We start from the raw sequence: 19,092 nt of genomic DNA on the forward strand, positions 1-19,092 counted from the left end.
CACACACACACACACATATATACATATACATACATACACAAAAAACACACATATATCTTCATGAATCAGTTTTGAGTCTAAAACTTTATGTAAATTTAGATTATCGTAAATATAAACTTATTTATGATAATAAGAAGTATTAAGTAGATTTCAAAAGTAACTAACATCTTTTAACAGGTGGCTCAGTTGTGCTGCTCACGCTCACAAATCATATTATTGGGACTGTACAAGCAATGTTTTGAAAAATGCAATGTGGGATGTAACAATATGATTGCTCTACTTAAAGGATGGGCCAGTGTTTGCTAAAGTAGATAAAAATCAAGACATCAAGGCTCACTTATTTAAATTTTAGAGAATTGAACATGTTCTAGTCACCACTTGGTCTTTTTTAAGCAAAATAAATAAGAGTGCAATAAATAATTTAGAACACCGTATTTTATGTCTGTTATGAACATGGATTTTTTCCTTTTTACTGTACTTTTTAAAGTAAAGTTTTCCAAATGAAGTAATAAGTAGTGTTTTTGTCTCTGTTTGCTGTCACCAAGGAAAATCCTCAGAATGTCCGCAGAACAGAACACACCAACATAAAATACCTGAAAGAGGCAGCGAGAGAGGCAGAAAGGAGCCTTGATCTCTCTCACAATGACACGTCGCCTCCAACAGCCTCCAGAGAAGACCTCAGCTCACCTGTGAATGTCAGGGGTCTCCAGACCTCTTTCCATGGCAGCAAGTCAAGTCTGCAAAACCCCTTCAGTTCCATTCTGGAGGTCCAAAGACTGACTCCTCCTCTGAGACCACGGCTGACCTCAACAGTCCTTTATCCCACCTACACTCCTCGTTCGCGGAACTCCAAGTCACCCCAGACTGAACTCCGATTACAGGAACGGAGCAGTAGGGGGGGCTCCATCCTAAGTTTTCCCAGAGTATCCTCAAAAGTGGACTCTATGTCTTCCTTTCAGATGGACTACTGGACCTGTGCCATTCCTAAAACGCTCCCCCCTTCTCCAAACAGGCAATCTGCTGACTGGAACCCAAACAAGGAGTACAATGCCCTGCTGGACTACACCTACCCTCTGAGACCAGGACATGTGGACTGTGAGTGGAGCAGCTYGGAGCTACAAGGAGACTCTTTTCTGAAGACAAACCCTGACATGCAAGACTCGGGAATTGAATTGGACCACTTTTGCAGCTCTGCCAGCCTTTCAGGGTTTGAGTTTTCTGAAAGTGGGGAAGAGAAGACCAGAGACAGTGGCACTTTTTGTGCAAGTTACAGGTCACCTGACCATCAGGGTTTCCCCAAATCCTCAGACGGTCCATCTTTTAGTACCCCAGTGTCCCTTACCAAATCCATGAGTTTGGTCTTGGATAGTATGGACTGCAGTAGGGATGAAGATGAAACAGGTTATCACAGCAGGAAAGGTAGCAACCATCAGCAGCACAAAACTGCGTCTTCTTTCATTTCTACATCTTTAGTCCGCTCCACCGGGGTTCAGCCACCTTCTAGGTGTGTTTGTGGAGAGGTTGACGAGGAATTCCTGCCTCTTCCTGAGCAGCTGGAGGAGCTGCAGCAGCTGTCCAGACAGGTGAGACTATACCGGTGTCACACACTCATGTCCTAATGGTCCAAAGCAAACCTTCGGTCGATACTTTGACCAGTCTCCCAAAATTAAGGAAATCGATTCACCCCTAAAGTTAAACATTTGCAGCAACTACAGCTTCAACATGTGCAGGCGGGACTGTGAGGCCCTCCTCCAGCAGGGACTTGTCCTTCACAGCACAGACATAAGCAGTAGCAACAAACTGATCCATTAYTCCTCTTCATTATGCAGCTTCATGACTGTTGGACCTCTAAGTTTTCATTTCTGGATATAAAATTAATCACTTTCACAAGAAATATTTTTAGAACAAAACACATGACAAGCTTTGGAACAGTCTAAAAWTACACTTCACCCTGACTGGCTAATTATGCAGTTTCAGTTCTTCAGTTTTTTTCTTTTTTTAAACAMCATGCACTTGTTTGAGACTTCAGCGTCTTGTCACAATTAATCAAGTGCTGCGACTGAAAAGAAAAGTGAACTGATACTGAAAAGGGTTCAGTTATGGGAGTTTAGGAACCACTGGTTTAAACACCCATAAGGTTTCTTCTGTTAATATTTTGTCCAAAGGGATAAAGACGACACCGCGTGTCTGTGTCTGTGTTTTGAAGGAACAGTGTGTGAGATCTTTGGCGGGACAAATCAAAATGGTTTCAGGTTGATGTGTCATTTTTGCTTTCTCACAGCTAAAGTGTGTGGTTCCTTTGTGCAGGTGAGGGAGGTGACGGCCCAGCTGAGCCGACCTGTGACAGCCAGCTTTGAATCTCTTGACCACAGCACCATCACATTGTCTGAGAAACAGGGGCGTGAAGATGAGGATGGAAATAATGATAGCAAAGAACAGAGTAATGCTGCACAGACAGGTATTTGTTTACTATAAATGGTCCAGCTTTAAATAATCAAGTCTTCCAATTTGTTTGGAATAATGTTGATTTATTTCCTTAAATAACAGAAATGTGTTCATCCAAGAGCCATGAAATGGACTCTGAAACCTTTATAAGTGGTTTTGGTGCCATGATTAAACCTGGGGGAGGAGGACCGGGTCAGTCCAGTGTCAGAGAAGTTGAGACTTTGGTAAAGGAGCTATGTACCTCCACCCTCCTCGATGGCCAAAAGAACAGCCAAGAACTTCAGGAGAAGAGTGACTCTCTGATGCAACGCATCAAGGTAGAAACATCATCCTTCTGTTTAACAGTTACTCTCTAGGTTCCTGGGTGAGAGAGTTTTACTATTAGTGTTTAGATGCCATAACAGGACAAACTAATGTTGTAGTCAAGACCACCTAACCCAAAAGTCAAGACCAAGACTGGAAAAGAAAGGAAACTAGTGCTCTAAAACATTGAGTATACTTTACATAGGGTAACTAGCTTAATACGTATAGCTAGTGTTGACTAAATCTCTTTGGCTGTGTCCAAAACGACAGGACGGGTCCTCCGGAGGACCCAGACTCCCCGGTCTCGGAGGGCCGGGTCCTTGGTAGACCGGGAAGACCGGAAAAAAAGAGGCTGTGGATTTGGACGGTCTAGCCTCCCCTCCTCACCCCGGCGTACGTCTTGTCACCTAGCAACTGTGACGACGCTAAACAAGCAAACTTAAATCAAAACTAGAAAAATATCAACACATTAGCATTATTAATATCACAAAACTATGAAATTAACTTAAAGGTATCATTTGAAGAACTAATTGACCTGCTGTAGGTTCATGTTTATTTCGCGTTTTTTATGACGAAAAAATAATATTTAAAAACATGTCCATTAGTATTAGAATTACAACCGCTAATTTTTTTAATTTTTAAATCACCATATTTTTATTTAAAACGTATTCTTTTCTCTCGCTTCGTCCGCCATTACTAGCTTAAAAAAATCTCCGGTCAGGCCGCAATGCATTATGGGATATGCTGGGCCGGGAAGGATCCATCAGACCTGTCCTTCGATTCGGGGAAAAAGAAGGACGTATTTGTCGGACGCATCGGAGGAGTCTTCCGTTTTGGACGTCCTTCGTCGCGGCGCTGTGACGTATGCGGCCGACAAATTCGACCTTCGGAGGACCCGTCCTGCYGTTTTGGACACAGCCTTTGTGTGAGGGTTGAGTAAAGAATTTTATACAGAGGCAGATTGCTAACGTTAGCTAGCTAGCTTTGCTAACATCACTTACACATAGCTTACCATTCCTTTTGCTTTCTTTATAAGTGATAATAAAAGTTTGATACCGTCCCCACCATCTCTGAAAGTTGCTGTATGTTTTCTCCTTAGATGTTGTTTTATAAATATATTCTTTATGATTTATGTAGCCAAATTATTTTATTGAAGATTTTACAGACATCTTCTTCAACTTTCAGACAACCACTGCTCACTTTCTTGGAGCACTGCGTGCGAATGAAAGGGAGTGGGGTTGGATGACAGCGGTAATAAAAATACATACATAAGTAGCAATGAGTCACTGTTGGATTTGAATCAGAACATTTTACATTCTTTGAAACATGGAGATTAACAAATAAATTAGACAATATTCTGGCAATTTAGTGATATTTCCCCAGTTGTGGTCTTGACTGGTCTTCAAATAAAATCCTGAGCCCTCAATATTCCTAGACCAAAACAAGACCAAGTACAAATGCTGTCGAGTCTGAGACAAGACCAATACCATCAAAAAGTGGTCTCAAGACCAAGACCAATCTTGAGTGCTAAAACACTAGGACGCACTACCTTTATCATACCAGGGCTTTAAGATAATTTTACTTATAAACTTACACTTCTGCACACATTTTTCCTCCTCAGTAAATGGGATGCCTGGACTTTTCTTTGATGATTAGACACATAGGCAGCATTCAAGCTGCAGCTGAAACTTTTGGGGTTTTCTAGAAATCAGCACCAAACTTGTGCACAGTTTGCAGCCTACCTGTATGTTTTTTTTTCCTCCCTTGCCATGGGTTGTAAACATTCAGCAAAGGGCATAGCACTTCCTATGTGAAGGGGATGTATCTCAGCTCAGAACCTCTTTGTGACAGCAAACACTTTCTCATCATTTGTTTTAGAGGAATTGGAGCTTGGATGTCGGTCTATATTTGGATTGAATCAAGATCAAGTTTCTTAAGTAAGGATTTAAATATACCAACCTTAAAGGCCTGTGGCACATAACCATTCACTAAAAACAGATTGAACGGATCCAAAATAGGGAAGCTATTGTAGGGAAACATCTCTTTGAACAATCTGTTTGAGATGGTTTTAGATGAGGCTATTAAGTAATTATTTTCGCATAAACTGTACATAAAAGATGGGAGTAGCCAAACAAACTTCTAAGCTGTTCACAGCTTATCACGTTTGAAATATCTAGCTGTAGTGTAACATTTTTATTGTGTTGAGTTAACCATTACAAGCAGAAGCAAGAATAAGTGTTCTGTATGTTCCAGGTTTTCTGTTCACACCTCGAGCTGCTCATCCAGCAGCTGTATGCACTGACAGAGAGGATGGAGCGGCTTGCGGCACCCACTGTGGACATAGACTCTGTGAAATCATCTCTGCCTGAGTATCAGGTGAGACCTAAGCTGCAGAGTCAATAAATAAAACACACTTACCATACTTGTTGTTTTAGAGCGTAAACCGCACGATTTTGCCCATGCTTAGACCCATGTGTGCACTAGTGGACGTGTATCGTTAGGAAACAAATGTTGTTCAGGGTAATAAAATTAGCTTTGTTTTCTCAAGCTGTAACATTACGATCACTAACGACTGAACTGTAAAGCTTTGTCTCATGACACCAGTGGGTATAAAACATTACACAGCAAGTGGGCATTCTGTCCTTGAAGTTGATATACCAGGAAAAAACAACATTAATAAGGGCTAAATTGTGATAGCTTAGACTGCTTTCTGGATTATAGCATCACCACAACTGTGGCCAGGACATTTAAAAAGTGATCCAAGGAGAAAAAATATGGTAAACTTKCAACAGAGTCATGATCAGTCCAGGCTCATTGATGCATGTAGGGGAAAAGATTGGCCGGCTGCATATTATCTGCACTTGTAAAGAAGCTGGAAGTTAGAGTGCTGATAAGGTCTGTTTCAGTTTGATGTGCATAGGTTTACATAGCCCTGCTGACCTATTCCCACAGCTGAAAAACCACAGGATGGACATACAGTATAAAGCCAGTGTCTCACTGAGCTGTGCCTATGTGTGACAAATTGCAAACAGCATTCACCAACAAGTTTCCAAAATGTGTTGAAACATTAGTGAGGGTTCTCACAGGGCCTTACTCTCATGTTGCTGGAGTTTAAAACCTGTTAGAATATTTGGAATGACAAGTTTTCTCTCAAAATAGCCTCAGGTTCATTGCGGGTGTCAGGAACTCATCTCAAATCTGTCTTGCTTTAGCTTCTATGTCAGAAAGTGCAAGAAATGTGAGACGACTTTGGGGACGTTTGCAACTAACCCTCTATCTTTATCAACTTCTTCCTTTCCGGGCCACAGAGGTTGCTGTTGCCTATGTCCAGCAGTGTAGGAGAGGAGGGGTACAACCTGGACAGGTCGCAAGTAGGGGCATCAATTTATCGATCCACATTGATATATTGATTATATGCTTAATGATTTAATTACATCAAGTAAAAAAAAAAAATCATCAGTCATATCATTATCATTATTATTATTGTCCAATGTGGATCGATATCATCTAACATAACTATACACGATTGTGTTATGGACGTATGATATTGCATCATATTGATGGTAGACTTGTGAATTGAATTGAATCAAAATTGTATCATGACAGACTTTGTGGTATCAAGAAACATCGTATCGTCATCCAAACAAATCAATGTAATATTGTATTGTAATAAAGCTAGTAATTTACACCCCTAGTCACAATCCATCACAGGACCATGTAGAGACAAACAAGACAAAGACAACCACTGAAGCAAAACTGTGACTGGCCAGAGGCAAAAACAGAATAAATTGTGATGAAGTTGAGGCGTAAGTAAAACATTTTATCATCATCATAAGTCCATTAGCTTACTACTGTGGGGGCACTACGAACATCATTTACCAGCAACCTCCAACTGGATTGATCCCTAGCAATATGGTAGAGGGCTCAGAGAGGTGTWCCCCTGGCCCTCAGTACATGGGCAAACCACTTCCATTTCTTCTTCTCAATCTGCATTAGGAAGGAATCATGATCCCCAGTGAGGACATGGACTCTATGGCGGATCTCAGCATTTGTAGTGTGGGAGGACTACCATAATTGACCTGCAGCAGGTGGTATTAGCTGGTCATTTCAAATGCACATATTCTTTTCTCTACCTCAGCGTTCAGAGTCCAGGTTTTTATAGAAGGACTGACAAAACAAGTGCACAAAGTAGTCTAACTTTGGTAGCCATCAACATTGATATGTCCTTCCAAACAAGTCTCATCAAGTATCCTTGTCTTGACCTTCTGAACTGAGTTACYCTCTGATGTAAACAAAGACCCAAGTTAAGGGGTAAGCAATACACTTAAAAACAAAAGAAATGCACGTGAATTTTGCATTTTATTTGCTATTTCAAACTAACGCAAATGTGTCATAAAAACCAATTGGGTGTAACTCTGTGTGAAAGTTCAAGTCATTTCTCACAGTTTTGTGTCTCCAACTTGTCGCCATCAGTCACATCCCAGTGAGATACAAATCTCTGCTTCAGAAATGAACCATGAAGCAACGCAAGATGTTTGTCTGGTCTGATGAATCACGTTTTTTTTTTTTTTTTTTTGGTTACCCGGGTCATTATGTGTCACTTATCTGAGGAGATAGATGAGAAGTTTCACGCTGACGTTTCTGTACTTGTTGCAGTTTGTCAAGTCTGCTTAGCTTGTCCAGCTGCATGGGGTGAGAGTGCTGGCTGAGCAAATCACAAAGAGGAAGGAAGGGTCTTACTCTGCAGAAACATGCCAACATCACCGGCCTCCTAAACTTTTGTGGCAGTGCAACTTTAAAGCGTGTTCTGTGTGTGGCTGGTGTGTTTTCAGAGCTTCCAGAAGGCGATGAGCGAGCACCAATCTCTGACTTCCTGTGTTCTGCATGCTGGACAGCATCTCCTCAGCTGCATCAACGCCACCTCTCCACGTCAGTCTTATACACCCCCACCCCAAAAAAAGAAATTCAACCTTTTTTTTCATTGCAGTGTCTTAATCAGACCTATATTCTTGTCCCTTCATTTGCAGATTTAAGAGACACCCTTCTGCTTATCGAGAGGCAGTCTGGAGCCTTGCAGACCCACTCGGACCACTTTTTCTCCTCGATCCTGTCAGCCATGGACAGTCTGACACAGCTTACGTACTCCAGTGCAACTGAGTGGAGAAAAGTGAAGGACCCTGCTGGGACTTAGGGCTTCAGTTTGCAGTCAGGCTGAAATGAAGTGACTGATTTATTTAGATTTTATAATCACTTCTATTCGTTTTGCTTTTTATGCACTTATATTCAAAACCAAAAGTCACTTGAACTATTATTTTTCCACAGCTTTTACTTGTTTTTTTTTACCTGAAAGAAGTAACGCTTTGTAATAATTTAAAAGGACCAAGCACTAACAAATAAAATGTGTGTATCAATAATATCCAATGATTGAGCAAATACAGCACATTCTCAAGCAATCAAAATGTTTTTAAAAGCTAAAAGCACATGTGATATCAAACTTTAATGATTTTAAATAATAAGTGCGTTATTTAAAAGATAACAACAACAAACACGCTGCTGAGGTGAACAGTTTTTGAGATATTGTTCCCAATGTGACGGAAAAGACCCTCTCAGACTGAGAGGAATGACTCCATGTAAAATATTAAGTAGTGTAGAAGATGACCCAGACAGGCCTTACCTTCTTATCCACAGGAAAGTAATGCAACCTCACATGTGTTGTTGCAGTTTTGATGGAATACCCCCATTTCACCATATTAACAATGATTTTACAACTCGCTTGTTAGTTTCACGTTTTCTGCTCATATAAAGAGAAACAGGGAGTTCCACTTTGGTATCACTTCTGGTTGCACCTGCAGCACCAAGTTCAAAACAGTTATATCATAAAATGGGTTTCTGTTATGTTTTTAGCCTAAAATAATGTGTTTTATGCCAAATTTCAGAAACATGTTTTCTTCCAATTTTTTTTGCATTTTTAGAAAATGCCTGTCTCGTAAGCTGAATAATTTAACTAAAGGAATAGGTGAGTTTTGTCTTGGGGTGAAAGCAGTGATGTGTTTATCCATCTGTTTTCTCTGGCTCATTTGGAACCAGTTCATGAGGTCACAGTCCTCATCTGAGATCTGCAGATCACTCTCACTACAGCCATCTCACTTTCTGGACTCCTACATGAGATGTGAAGGAAATCCAATCCCTCCAGAAACAGCTGCTTTGAGTCTTTGGTCTGTAATAATGCCACTTTCTGTGCAAGAAAACTGAACCACCCTTCCTTACATTGTCCTCAAAGCACCACCCGGCTACAGAACCAGTGACAAAACTGAATTTTTGAAGTCTTTAATGTATTTTCGATTTTAGTTTGTTAGCTTTATTTGAATTTTTATTGGTAATTTACAATTTACTTATAGTTTGAGGTCACTGTTCCAGAGTAATTTTGCTTTGTTTTATTTACTTGCATATCAGGACATATTAAAAACTATTTAAAGTTGATTTAATGTGTACAGAAACACAACAGATTCCATCATGTTGTCATTTATTAAAAAATAAAGCCAAAAAGGAAAATGTGTGTAAAAATTTTTAATCCACCCTTGCTGGTTTCATATGATTTATTAAAGTAGCAGCTAGATGATGATGATAAAAAACACTTTAACTGATCAGCAGCAAAATAATGGCATGGTGTGAGTTGTGTTTTGTATAATTGAGGTTAGAGATCATTTATTTTAAAACCCAGTAAGATGCCCTGAGCTCTAAATGATGTTGCAACATGACAACTTTAGACTGAACATTCTGGATGCACTTGTCAGTAAACATGTTGCCACAGGTTGTACAGCTGTTACAGTCCACAGAGTGGTGTTTATAGACAGCAGTAACCCTGAGGTCCGTGTCAGAGTGATGGAGAGAAGCAGGAAGCGTGCTGTAGAACTAAGCCCTCCCTGTTTTTTTTTTTTTTTTTTAGTTTTAAGAGAAACGCGGTGCGAACAGGTTGTCAGGGTTGAAGTCAAAGTCCGGAAGTTGTGTGATAGTTTTTGACACGGGGCACTGACTGATTCCGCTTTGCCACGTTTCACTAAATGACGTAATCCCTCCGGTAGGGCTCGAYAGGTTCTGGTGCAGTAGCGGAACTCACTTAACGACAGGGAACAGAACTAGCCAGCCGGCTAGCACAGTTAGACACCAGTCCAAAGTCTCTGGATTAGTTTTTACTTTACTGCTAAATAGTCCGGTCAATAAGATTATCGTAGGGTTAAACGAAGACGCGCGTTTGAGTTTGTTTTCGTTTTTCCTTTTCATCCCAGCTGGCTAATGTTAGCCGTTTCCTGGTTGAAGCTKCAGCCATTTTGGATTTTTGCGGAGAAAATAGCTAGCCGGTCGCGGTTCGGGGAGCTCCACAAACTAGTCACCAGTCCGGTTTTCATAACTACACAGCCAGCGTTGTTTACCTGTGAACGAAAGGAGATAAAGCACACTACGAGTCAACTATGAATCCCGAATAGTAAGTATATATATATATATTTTTAAAAGCGCTGCGGTCATGTAGCTAAGGTTAGCTGCATGCTAACATTTACCAGGATTGACAAATTCAGTGAAACATCAGCTGACTGTGGCCATTACGAACACCAGTGTTACTGAGAACATTTAAGGGCAACCTTTTTAAAGGTTGAAACATTTTAATGTGTCGGAAATAATGTGCTGGTTGTTCATTAACCTACTAGTTAGCCAGGTGTTTGTTAAAGGGTGGTAGCTGAACTGATAGCCGTCTTGTCTGTTTAAAGGCTCAGTTCAGAACAAAGAGGAGCGTCAACAGACAACTTTTAACCTTCGGGGTTAACAACTGGCTTCATGATAGACAGCTCTTATTGTGTCATTTGGTTTAATACAACAGTAATTATTGTGGGTACATGGCGACCCTCTCCGTGCTTTGGGTCCCATAGTTCCTGATACAAGCCGGTGTTCTTGTTTGCCGGAGGATAAGGACTGGTTTTACACCGGAGCTGGTGTTCAGTGACTCAGTTTTCAGTCATATGGTTTAGAAGTTGCTGAAGCAGCCTCCCAGTCATGTGTTGATCACATGCTACAGAACAGGCCCTCGATTTCCCCACAGCAATGTTAAGTAATCAGTTACTTCAGCTWTTTTTCTGTCCATCTTGTTAGTTTCTCATTGATAAACCTGAACACTGATGGAAAGTGGAGTAGTTTCTTCCTTGTTCATAGCACTGTGTACTACTATTTATGCTGTTAGTTTTACTAATAGCACCACACTTCTCAACAGATACATTTGTCACCCATTGATGATCTGTGTTTAATGTCCAGTTAAATGAACCAGCTTAACATTTGTGCTTTGCAAGCTAAAACATAATAACCTGATTTACTTAATTGTAGGGATGTGTATTGGCAAGAATTTGGCGATACAATACATATCATGACAGATGGGTCACGATACAATATATCCTGTAATATTGCAATACTGTAAGCAAGGTGATATATTGCAATTTTTTTTTTTTTGGTCCAAACATTCTATTAAATAAAAACCTCTTACTGGGAAAAAAGAAAAAAAAAGAAAAACCAAAATTCATTGGCTGTGTCCAAAACGGCAGGACGGGTCCTCCGGAGGACCCAGACTCCCCGGTCTCGGCGGGCCGGGTCCTTGGTAGACCGGGAAGACTGGGAAAAAAAGAGGCTGTGAATTTGGACGGTCTAGCCTCCCCTCCTTACCCCGGCGTATGTCTTGTCACCTAGCAACTGTGATGACGCTAAACAAGCAAACTTAAATCAAAACTAGAAAAATATTAATACATTAGCATTATTAATATCACAAAACTATAAAATTAACTTAAAGGTATCATTTGAAGAACTAATTGACCCGCTGTAGGTTCATGTTTATTTTGCGTTTTTTATGACGAAAAAATAATATGTAAAAACATGTCCATACAAATGATAAAAGTATTAGAATTACAACCGCTAATTTTTTTAATTTTTAAATCACCATATTTTTATTTAAAATGTATTCTTTTCTCTCGCTTCGTCTGCCATTACTAGCATAAAAAAATCTCCGGTCGGGCCGCAATGCATTATGGGATATGCTGGGCCGGGAAGGATCCATCGGACCTGTCCTTCGATTCGGGCCAAAGGAAGGACGTATTTGTCGGCCGCATCAGAGGAGTCTTCGGTTTTGGATGTACTTCGTCRCGGCGCTGTGACGAATGTGGYCGACGAATTCGACCTTCGGAGGACCCGTCCTGCTGTTTTGGACGCAGCCATTGTCTCAGAAAATTCTATTACATAGACATGCGCTAGCCTTCTGTAACGTGAAGGCTGACTAAAATTGGAAAAAAGAACGCACGAGACACTTAATTTGTCTTTAAATACAGACATTCTGACAAATAAGTAAATGTTTGTAACCTTACCTCAGCTTAGAAGGCAGAGGGTGTCGGTCTTTTCCGCTCAGATTCAGCTATCGGAGCATGAAGCTAATGTACAATGCTAATGCTACCCCTACTCTCTGGTGCTCAAGAGGTAGAGGAGCCAAATATCTGGCTCGCTGCTGCCAACTAGTGGTCAGAGGCTGAACTACAATATAAAAAGGAACGGCTGGCAGGAAAGTTGACATTTTAAACCTTAATTAAAAATCGATATAGGACTTTAGAATATCGATACAGTATCGGAAAATGAAATATCGCGATATTTCAGTGTATCGCTATTTTCTTACACCCCTGCTTAATTGTTCATCTTGACCTCTAAATAGATATTTCTATTAAAATTAAAATTCAGGCAAATTAAGGTGCCGGGGTMGCTTCTTTAATTAATAAAGACAGAGCATTGTGTTGTCAGATAAGTTAACTCTATTGGTTTCAGGCCAGGACTYAGAATCTCTCTCATTTGAGGGTAACTGTCTCCATATTTTAGATAAAATAAGGTGGACAGTTTGAGAGAGTGAAGAAAGCCAAATATGTTAAACAAAGAAAGACCTGCTTTAAACAAAGGTTGAGTTCTCTGGTTTCAATATTCCAGTTTTATATCTTGTCTCCAGTTACACTGTTGTGTATTTTCCATGTTGATCCTGCCAACAAAGTACCTATATCAACCCTTGGAAGTGAAAGAAGGGTACAGTGATTTGCACGGGAGTTCAGCTTCCAGAAACAGAGCAAAGCACGGTTCAGTTTGGAGTGAGAAAGCGCCACAAAGTCTTAGGAAAAACAAAAGGGGAGGAAAAGTCTAATCACACATTTTCTTAAAACACTTTCTATCTTTCTATTTTATTCAAGACTGGTTTATTTTTCTCAGTTTGCTGTTTTTAAACTTTGGTTGAGCAGCCAGCTGTGTATAAGAACATATTGTTCACAGCTTAATGAAGAAGGAATGACTGGAGTTCCTTACAAAAAGAGGCTGAACTGAACTGGGTCATTTCTGGAGGGTTGGAAACTATTCAGAATACCAGCTTCAGGTCAAGAGTAAAAAAAATAAAGCTCTTTATGTTGGTGCTCCAAGTGTTTATGCTAATGGTGAATTTTTGAAGATTTCCATTTTCCACTCACTCACTGACTGGTAGTTGTAGGTGCTTTCCAGTTTATCATTAGGTAGGTTGTATGTTGTATTTTCTTGGGTGGTTATGTAATCAGTTCACCAGAACCCTGAAGAAGTACTTGTTCTAGCTCCTTTGTTGATAAGTTGCCCGAGAGGTTTTAGAAACTTAAAGGTGTGGTGCCTTCTAGGTTTCTATGACTCTGCGTCCGATCGGTTTAGAAAGGAGGAAGCTAAAAACAGAACAAACGTTTCCACATTTTTCACAAAGGACATCTCAGAAAGGTGTGTTTTCTGTGTAGAAAGTTGAGTGGGTACATACAGATACTGCYGCTTGTTCTGATGTGGAAAATATTTATGGAGCAGGCCTCAGCTTTAGAGATGAAACATGTACATCTGTTGGGTACAGAGCACAATTTCAGATATTGAGCCTCATGTTTTCACATTTTAAAATGGGAGTAAGCTTTGTGTGCCTGATAATAACAATTAGAAAATGTTTAAGAAACTTCTGACAAAGTATAAATAAATATTTGCATTTTCTTTCTGACATGAATATCAAATCAGTTTGTGAGCTGTGTTGATGACAATATGAAAACATTACAAGTACATTCCACCTCATTTCTAATATCTATTGTTACATATTTATACGACTGGAGCTCARTGTTGCAAACTCAAGCTTTAGACAGGGACTTTTAGGGATGGGGAGTGCACCGGGTCAGCAGCATCTCAATTATCCTGTTCTGGGATCCCTCTAAACATGACCCAGTCTGGTCACCGACACGTGTGTCGTGASCATCTCCCCTGTTTCAGTTGTCTTCATGTGTTCAGTCACACTAACAGTCATCTTCACTGACTTCAGTCTGAAAATGTTGCTGAGCTCAGCACAGTTCATTGTTAGTTTTGTTTCTCTGTAAATTGCAGAACCCTTCTGATAAATTGAGAAGCAATTTTAAAGTAATTCATCAAGGTTTAACCATGAAAAGTGAAATATCTTGAGTCATTCATGTTTCCACAGACAACCTAACCTTCAGCTGGTTTTATTAGTATTTTCTGATTATCTTCTAACCACGTTTGTTTTTATATTACCTTTGCAGTGACTATTTATTCAAACTGCTCCTGATTGGTGACTCAGGTGTTGGAAAGTCCTGTCTCCTTCTTCGATTTGCAGTAAGTTTCCCCAGAATTACTTTCAGATGGTTTGTTTTATATAAAAATAATTTTGATTTGATTTCCTACAGGTTTTCTTAACAAATGTATATTTTAATCAACATATTGACAACAGTCGTATGGCTGGTATTTTCACTGGACTGTAACTATATGAGTGTAGCTGGTGACTCAAATGCAAGAAAATGGCAAATGTTTAGTTGCAGATTCACTGAATCTGAACGAGTCTGACCAAGCAAGAAAACTGAGAACCACTGCAAACATTTCGAGAGATTTTGGAGACTCTTTTGTGAATGCTTTTTGCCAACCAGTCACAACCTAGTGAGATTCCACACTTAGTAACTTAGTATGTTTCTTGGCGGTTTTGTACCCGATATGTTAGCAGGAAGTGAACAAGATATTTGAACCATCTAACTGATTTTAAATTTCTCTCCACAGGATGATACATACACAGAAAGTTACATTAGCACTATTGGTGTGGACTTCAAAATACGAACCATAGAACTAGATGGAAAGACCATTAAACTTCAAATTGTAAGTAACTGAAGACTTTTGTTTTATGAAATATAATGTCAGGCTCTTGTATCGGCGCACAGGTTTAACATTATCGTCATCTGTTTCCCCCTTTCTGGGTAGTGGGGGGGTGGTCATTGGTGCTCAGATTGCAAGTTTATCACAGGACAAATAAGACAAACACAAGCACTGAAACCAAATTAAAGATTAGACAATGTAGACAAATTCTTGATTTGTCTAAAATACACTTTTGAAAACAAAGTTTGGAGAAAACTGGGGATGGCCAAAGTTCATAGAAGGGCTATGAWTATCTTTAGTCTCAATCATGCTTCAAATTTCAAATCTCTCTTCACTCTTTGGGGTAGAAAGTGGCTGCTGTATTTTAATGAATTAATTTAAAAGAAGATGGTGGACACAGTCAGGTTCCTGTTGAGCTGCTCACAGGGTGGCTTGTGTCTTCTTTCCTGGCAGCGTTAGTGAATACGTTGAGGACAGAGGAAGCACGATCAGAAAGGGTTTTCTTTCCAGCCCTCTGAAGGAGGAGAGATTGGAGCAACTAATTATGACTGATGTTTGTTTGGTCATGGCAGTGTTGAAGGCACAACATGAAATGAGAGCAGAAATATGTTTTCAGATCACCTTACTGGTTGTTGTCATACCAGCACGTATATCTGTGTCAAGCATTAGTTATTGATAAACTCAGCGATTTTGGGGTTAAACCCATGAAGAGACTTCTGGGTATTTTTAATGTAAAATTATGTCACCTCCAAATAAACTTAAATAAGCCACTTTAACTGCAGTTTACAGAATCAGATTTTTGATATCATGGCTGTAAACAGGTCAAGTCCATCTTCACAACAAAAGCCAAACACTGCACACATGCTAACTCCTTGCAGCATGCTAGCTTCTCGTCTCATCAGTTTTCCAAAGCATATAGAAAGTCATCTTACAGCCGCGCCCTGCATACAATCACAGCTGGGGCCTTTTGTGTTTTACTTCAAAACAATTGAGTTTTATGAGCTTACCCTTATTAGACTGTAGATGGTGCTGGAAGCCTGTTGTGCTGACATGTCCTGTAATGCTTAAAATAAAAAAAAGTTTCAGCCAAACTTAACAGTTCGTGTATTTTTGGACTTAAGAACTTGAAATTCTATGACAGAAAAACAAAAAACATCAACATGAAATATGAATAACAGGACAGAGAGGAAACAGCAGGTTTTTTTCTTTTGAATTAAGTAAAAAGTTTCAGTGGAGACAATTTGTCAAATATATCTAATCTTTCTCTGTTTAATGCAAAGCAAGAATCGGATAAATCCCTTTTTGTTTTTTAACAGTGGGACACAGCGGGACAGGAGAGGTTTCGTACAATCACATCCAGCTACTACAGAGGTGCTCATGGTATCATTGTAGTGTACGATGTCACAGACCAGGTGAGTCCAACACCGCATCATTTCACACTCATCTCACTGATTTAGAACAGGTCCGATTTAGCCTGAAAAGGATTTTTCAATTTGTTTAATGATGGTAAAAGTTGATGGATATTAAAGTATAATAGTGTTTTTTTTATGTAGAAATTAGTTTGAGATCAGAACAGTAAATAATTTTCAAAAAAGCCAATATAAAATCATTTTCTTAGAAGGGCTGTTATTTTTTTTGATTGGGACTGTTTTATATTTAGTAAAGGTCTGTTTTTAAAAACTCCTTATTCRGGAAGGATTTTGTGGTGGTGTTGCCTGCTGCAGTTTAATTTAGCCTTATTTTGCTCTATGTTGTTGTTTTGTGGTTCRTACATCTGGTTCATGCTTCTTTAAATCTGTCAAAGTTTATTGTATCATTTGTCTCATTGGCACCCTTTTAGCCAAAATCTACTGAACATTTTTATTTTAAATGATCGGTTAACATGAAAAACTTGATGTGTTTCTTTAAATCTAAACCAAGAATATAGTTTCTGAAATGCCAAGAACATTTTTCTTAAGCATTTGGCCACTTTACAGCAGAATTCTTGAAAAGTTAACGTGTCGCTGACAGTTTTTTTTGCTTCTTGTCTCAGGAGTCCTTCAACAATGTCAAACAGTGGCTACAGGAGATYGACCGCTACGCCAGTGAAAACGTCAACAAGTTATTGGTTGGAAACAAGTGCGACTTGACAACAAAGAAGGTGGTGGATTACACAACGGCAAAGGTAAGACACCTGGGTGCATAGTGTGCCACCCTCCACCCCTGATATACACACACATGCAGTTTTTATATCTCATTTCATTGTATTAGTTTTCTATTTTAGTTTTAGTGTGCAAAAGGTGAAATTCTACTTAACTTACAATAGTGTGAGAATAAAAAAGCAGTCCATGCTCTGTGAGAAAGGTACAACCTGTTCTGATTTAAAATAAAGGTTTCTCAAAGAAGTTGAAGGCAGATAGTTTGAGGGTTTTTACCTCATAGAATTTAGTTTCATGGTCATTAAGCTTTATTTCTTATTCCTGAGCTCAGAAATGAGCTTAAACTTTGACCTCCCACAGCAGCAGCTCACTACTGGACCACCTAGTTTATAGTGTAACATAATAGATCATTTTTTAAGTTGTGTTTATGGTTTCTGATAGTTAATATTTTATTTTGTTTGTTTTTATCATGTCTGTTTTATCATTTGTTATATTTTTGTTCACACACACACACACACACACACACACACACACACACACAAAAAAAAAAAGTAAACCTAAAAATCATTCACTGTCTTCCTGTCCTCCAGGAGTTTGCTGACTCTCTGGGAATTCCCTTTTTGGAAACCAGCGCCAAAAATGCCACCAATGTAGAGCAGGCCTTCATGACCATGGCTGCTGAAATCAAGAAGAGGATGGGCCCCGGGGCCACCGCCGGAGGAGGCGAGAAGCCCAACGTGAAGCTGACTCCAGGCACTACTGTCAAGACCTCATCAGGAGGATGCTGCTGAGAGAAAAACCACTTCACCCTTTCCACACCCGGGCCACCACCACCACCACCCCCATCTAAATGCCACTGTGTCCCAAAAAAATAAAATAAAATAAAATACCCCCCAACCCTCACCACATGCGAGACCGGACAGGGAAGACTTGATTTGTATTTATGTGAGAACAAGATGAAGTCGCCTGTATTTGTACTGTACATAATGTAGCCGCACTACCAAAAACAACTAAAGCATCTTTCTAGTCACTGTCCTGGCATTGATGACAAATTCTACTGATAGTTGATCATTTGACCCCCACCTCCCCCTCCACACCAGTTCCCGTCCAGCCCAAACCTCTCGGAGACTCTTTAATTTGGCCCTCTGAATGCAAGTTCATGACAACATTGTGTTTATGTGTGTGTGTGTATGTGTGTATGAGAGAAAGCGTGTGTGTTTTTTCTGCATTCCTACAGCAGGGTTGGTAAGCCAATCGGTTTCTTTCAGGTTTCTGTTCTCTCTTCTGTGACCTTTTGCTGTCTTTTTCAGCATGTGTCCGTCTGTCTTCATTTGAAGGTGTTTTTAAGTTTTTCTTACCAACCTCTGCACAACATTGTCTCAGCTGTTCTATAAAGTCAAGTGCAACAGTATATGTACATAAACATTATGTATATATATGTAAAATGGAGTTTGCCAGTTTTCTTGTTTGACACATTATTGGATTGGTCTTGAATCTTTGCATTAAATTTGTGGCTGAAGACAACTGTAAGTTTGTTGCTCAACATGTAACACTTAAATTGAAAATAAATATTGTACTATCATACTGTACGGAAGGATTCTTGTTAACACGTAGAACAGTTTATTTACCATACCGACACAGGACAAACTTTACAAATGTGTTGGTTTCACTGAAATCCATCTAGTGGTGTGAGAYATTTTGTTAAAGTAGGCTCCAAATAGTTGGAACAAAATTTTAAGTTCTTGTGCAATCTGTTAGCGCTTACAATGTGTGCTGAGGATCAGTCTCAGCTACTACCACACCACATGTTTGCTCCATATCTGTAACATCGAATTATGAAATAAGTTTGGTTTTAAGATGGATAGCTGTGGCAGCCATCTTGAATGAGGTTGACTCCAAACGTTTCAGTCGTAAATATCTGTGATCATTTCCTGAAAGTTTCATTAACATTCAAATCTGTGATTCATGAGGTATTTTGCTAACACAGACATGAACCAAGACA

General features: G+C 39.6%; 2 protein-coding genes across 2 annotated transcripts in view; both read left to right on the forward strand.

The window, feature by feature from the left end:
- cep68 (centrosomal protein 68) overlaps positions 1–9,076 on the forward strand; it is a 17,492-nt gene extending 8,416 nt beyond the window's left edge. Inside the window, exons 3-8 of the mRNA XM_014002608.1 lie at positions 546–1,583; positions 2,308–2,458; positions 2,548–2,762; positions 5,002–5,124; positions 7,581–7,677; positions 7,776–9,076. Of these exons, the coding sequence (XP_013858062.1) occupies positions 546–1,583; positions 2,308–2,458; positions 2,548–2,762; positions 5,002–5,124; positions 7,581–7,677; positions 7,776–7,939 (1,788 nt within the window). The 3' untranslated portion in view covers positions 7,940–9,076. The remainder of the gene's footprint in view (positions 1–545; positions 1,584–2,307; positions 2,459–2,547; positions 2,763–5,001; positions 5,125–7,580; positions 7,678–7,775) is intronic.
- A 663-nt stretch (positions 9,077–9,739) lies between these two features.
- Positions 9,740–18,674, forward strand: LOC106513671 (ras-related protein ORAB-1). Its single transcript, XM_014002620.1, has 6 exons — positions 9,740–10,231; positions 14,352–14,424; positions 14,860–14,955; positions 16,269–16,364; positions 16,985–17,116; positions 17,681–18,674. Exons 1-6 carry the CDS (start codon positions 10,218–10,220, stop codon positions 17,879–17,881), a joined length of 612 nt encoding a protein of 203 aa, XP_013858074.1. The 5' UTR covers positions 9,740–10,217; the 3' UTR covers positions 17,882–18,674.
- Positions 18,675–19,092: the final 418 nt, after the last annotated feature.

This window comes from Austrofundulus limnaeus, unplaced genomic scaffold, assembly GCF_001266775.1.
Source record: "Austrofundulus limnaeus strain Quisiro unplaced genomic scaffold, Austrofundulus_limnaeus-1.0 Scaffold0, whole genome shotgun sequence".
In the NCBI taxonomy this organism is placed as follows: Eukaryota; Metazoa; Chordata; class Actinopteri; order Cyprinodontiformes; family Rivulidae; genus Austrofundulus; species Austrofundulus limnaeus.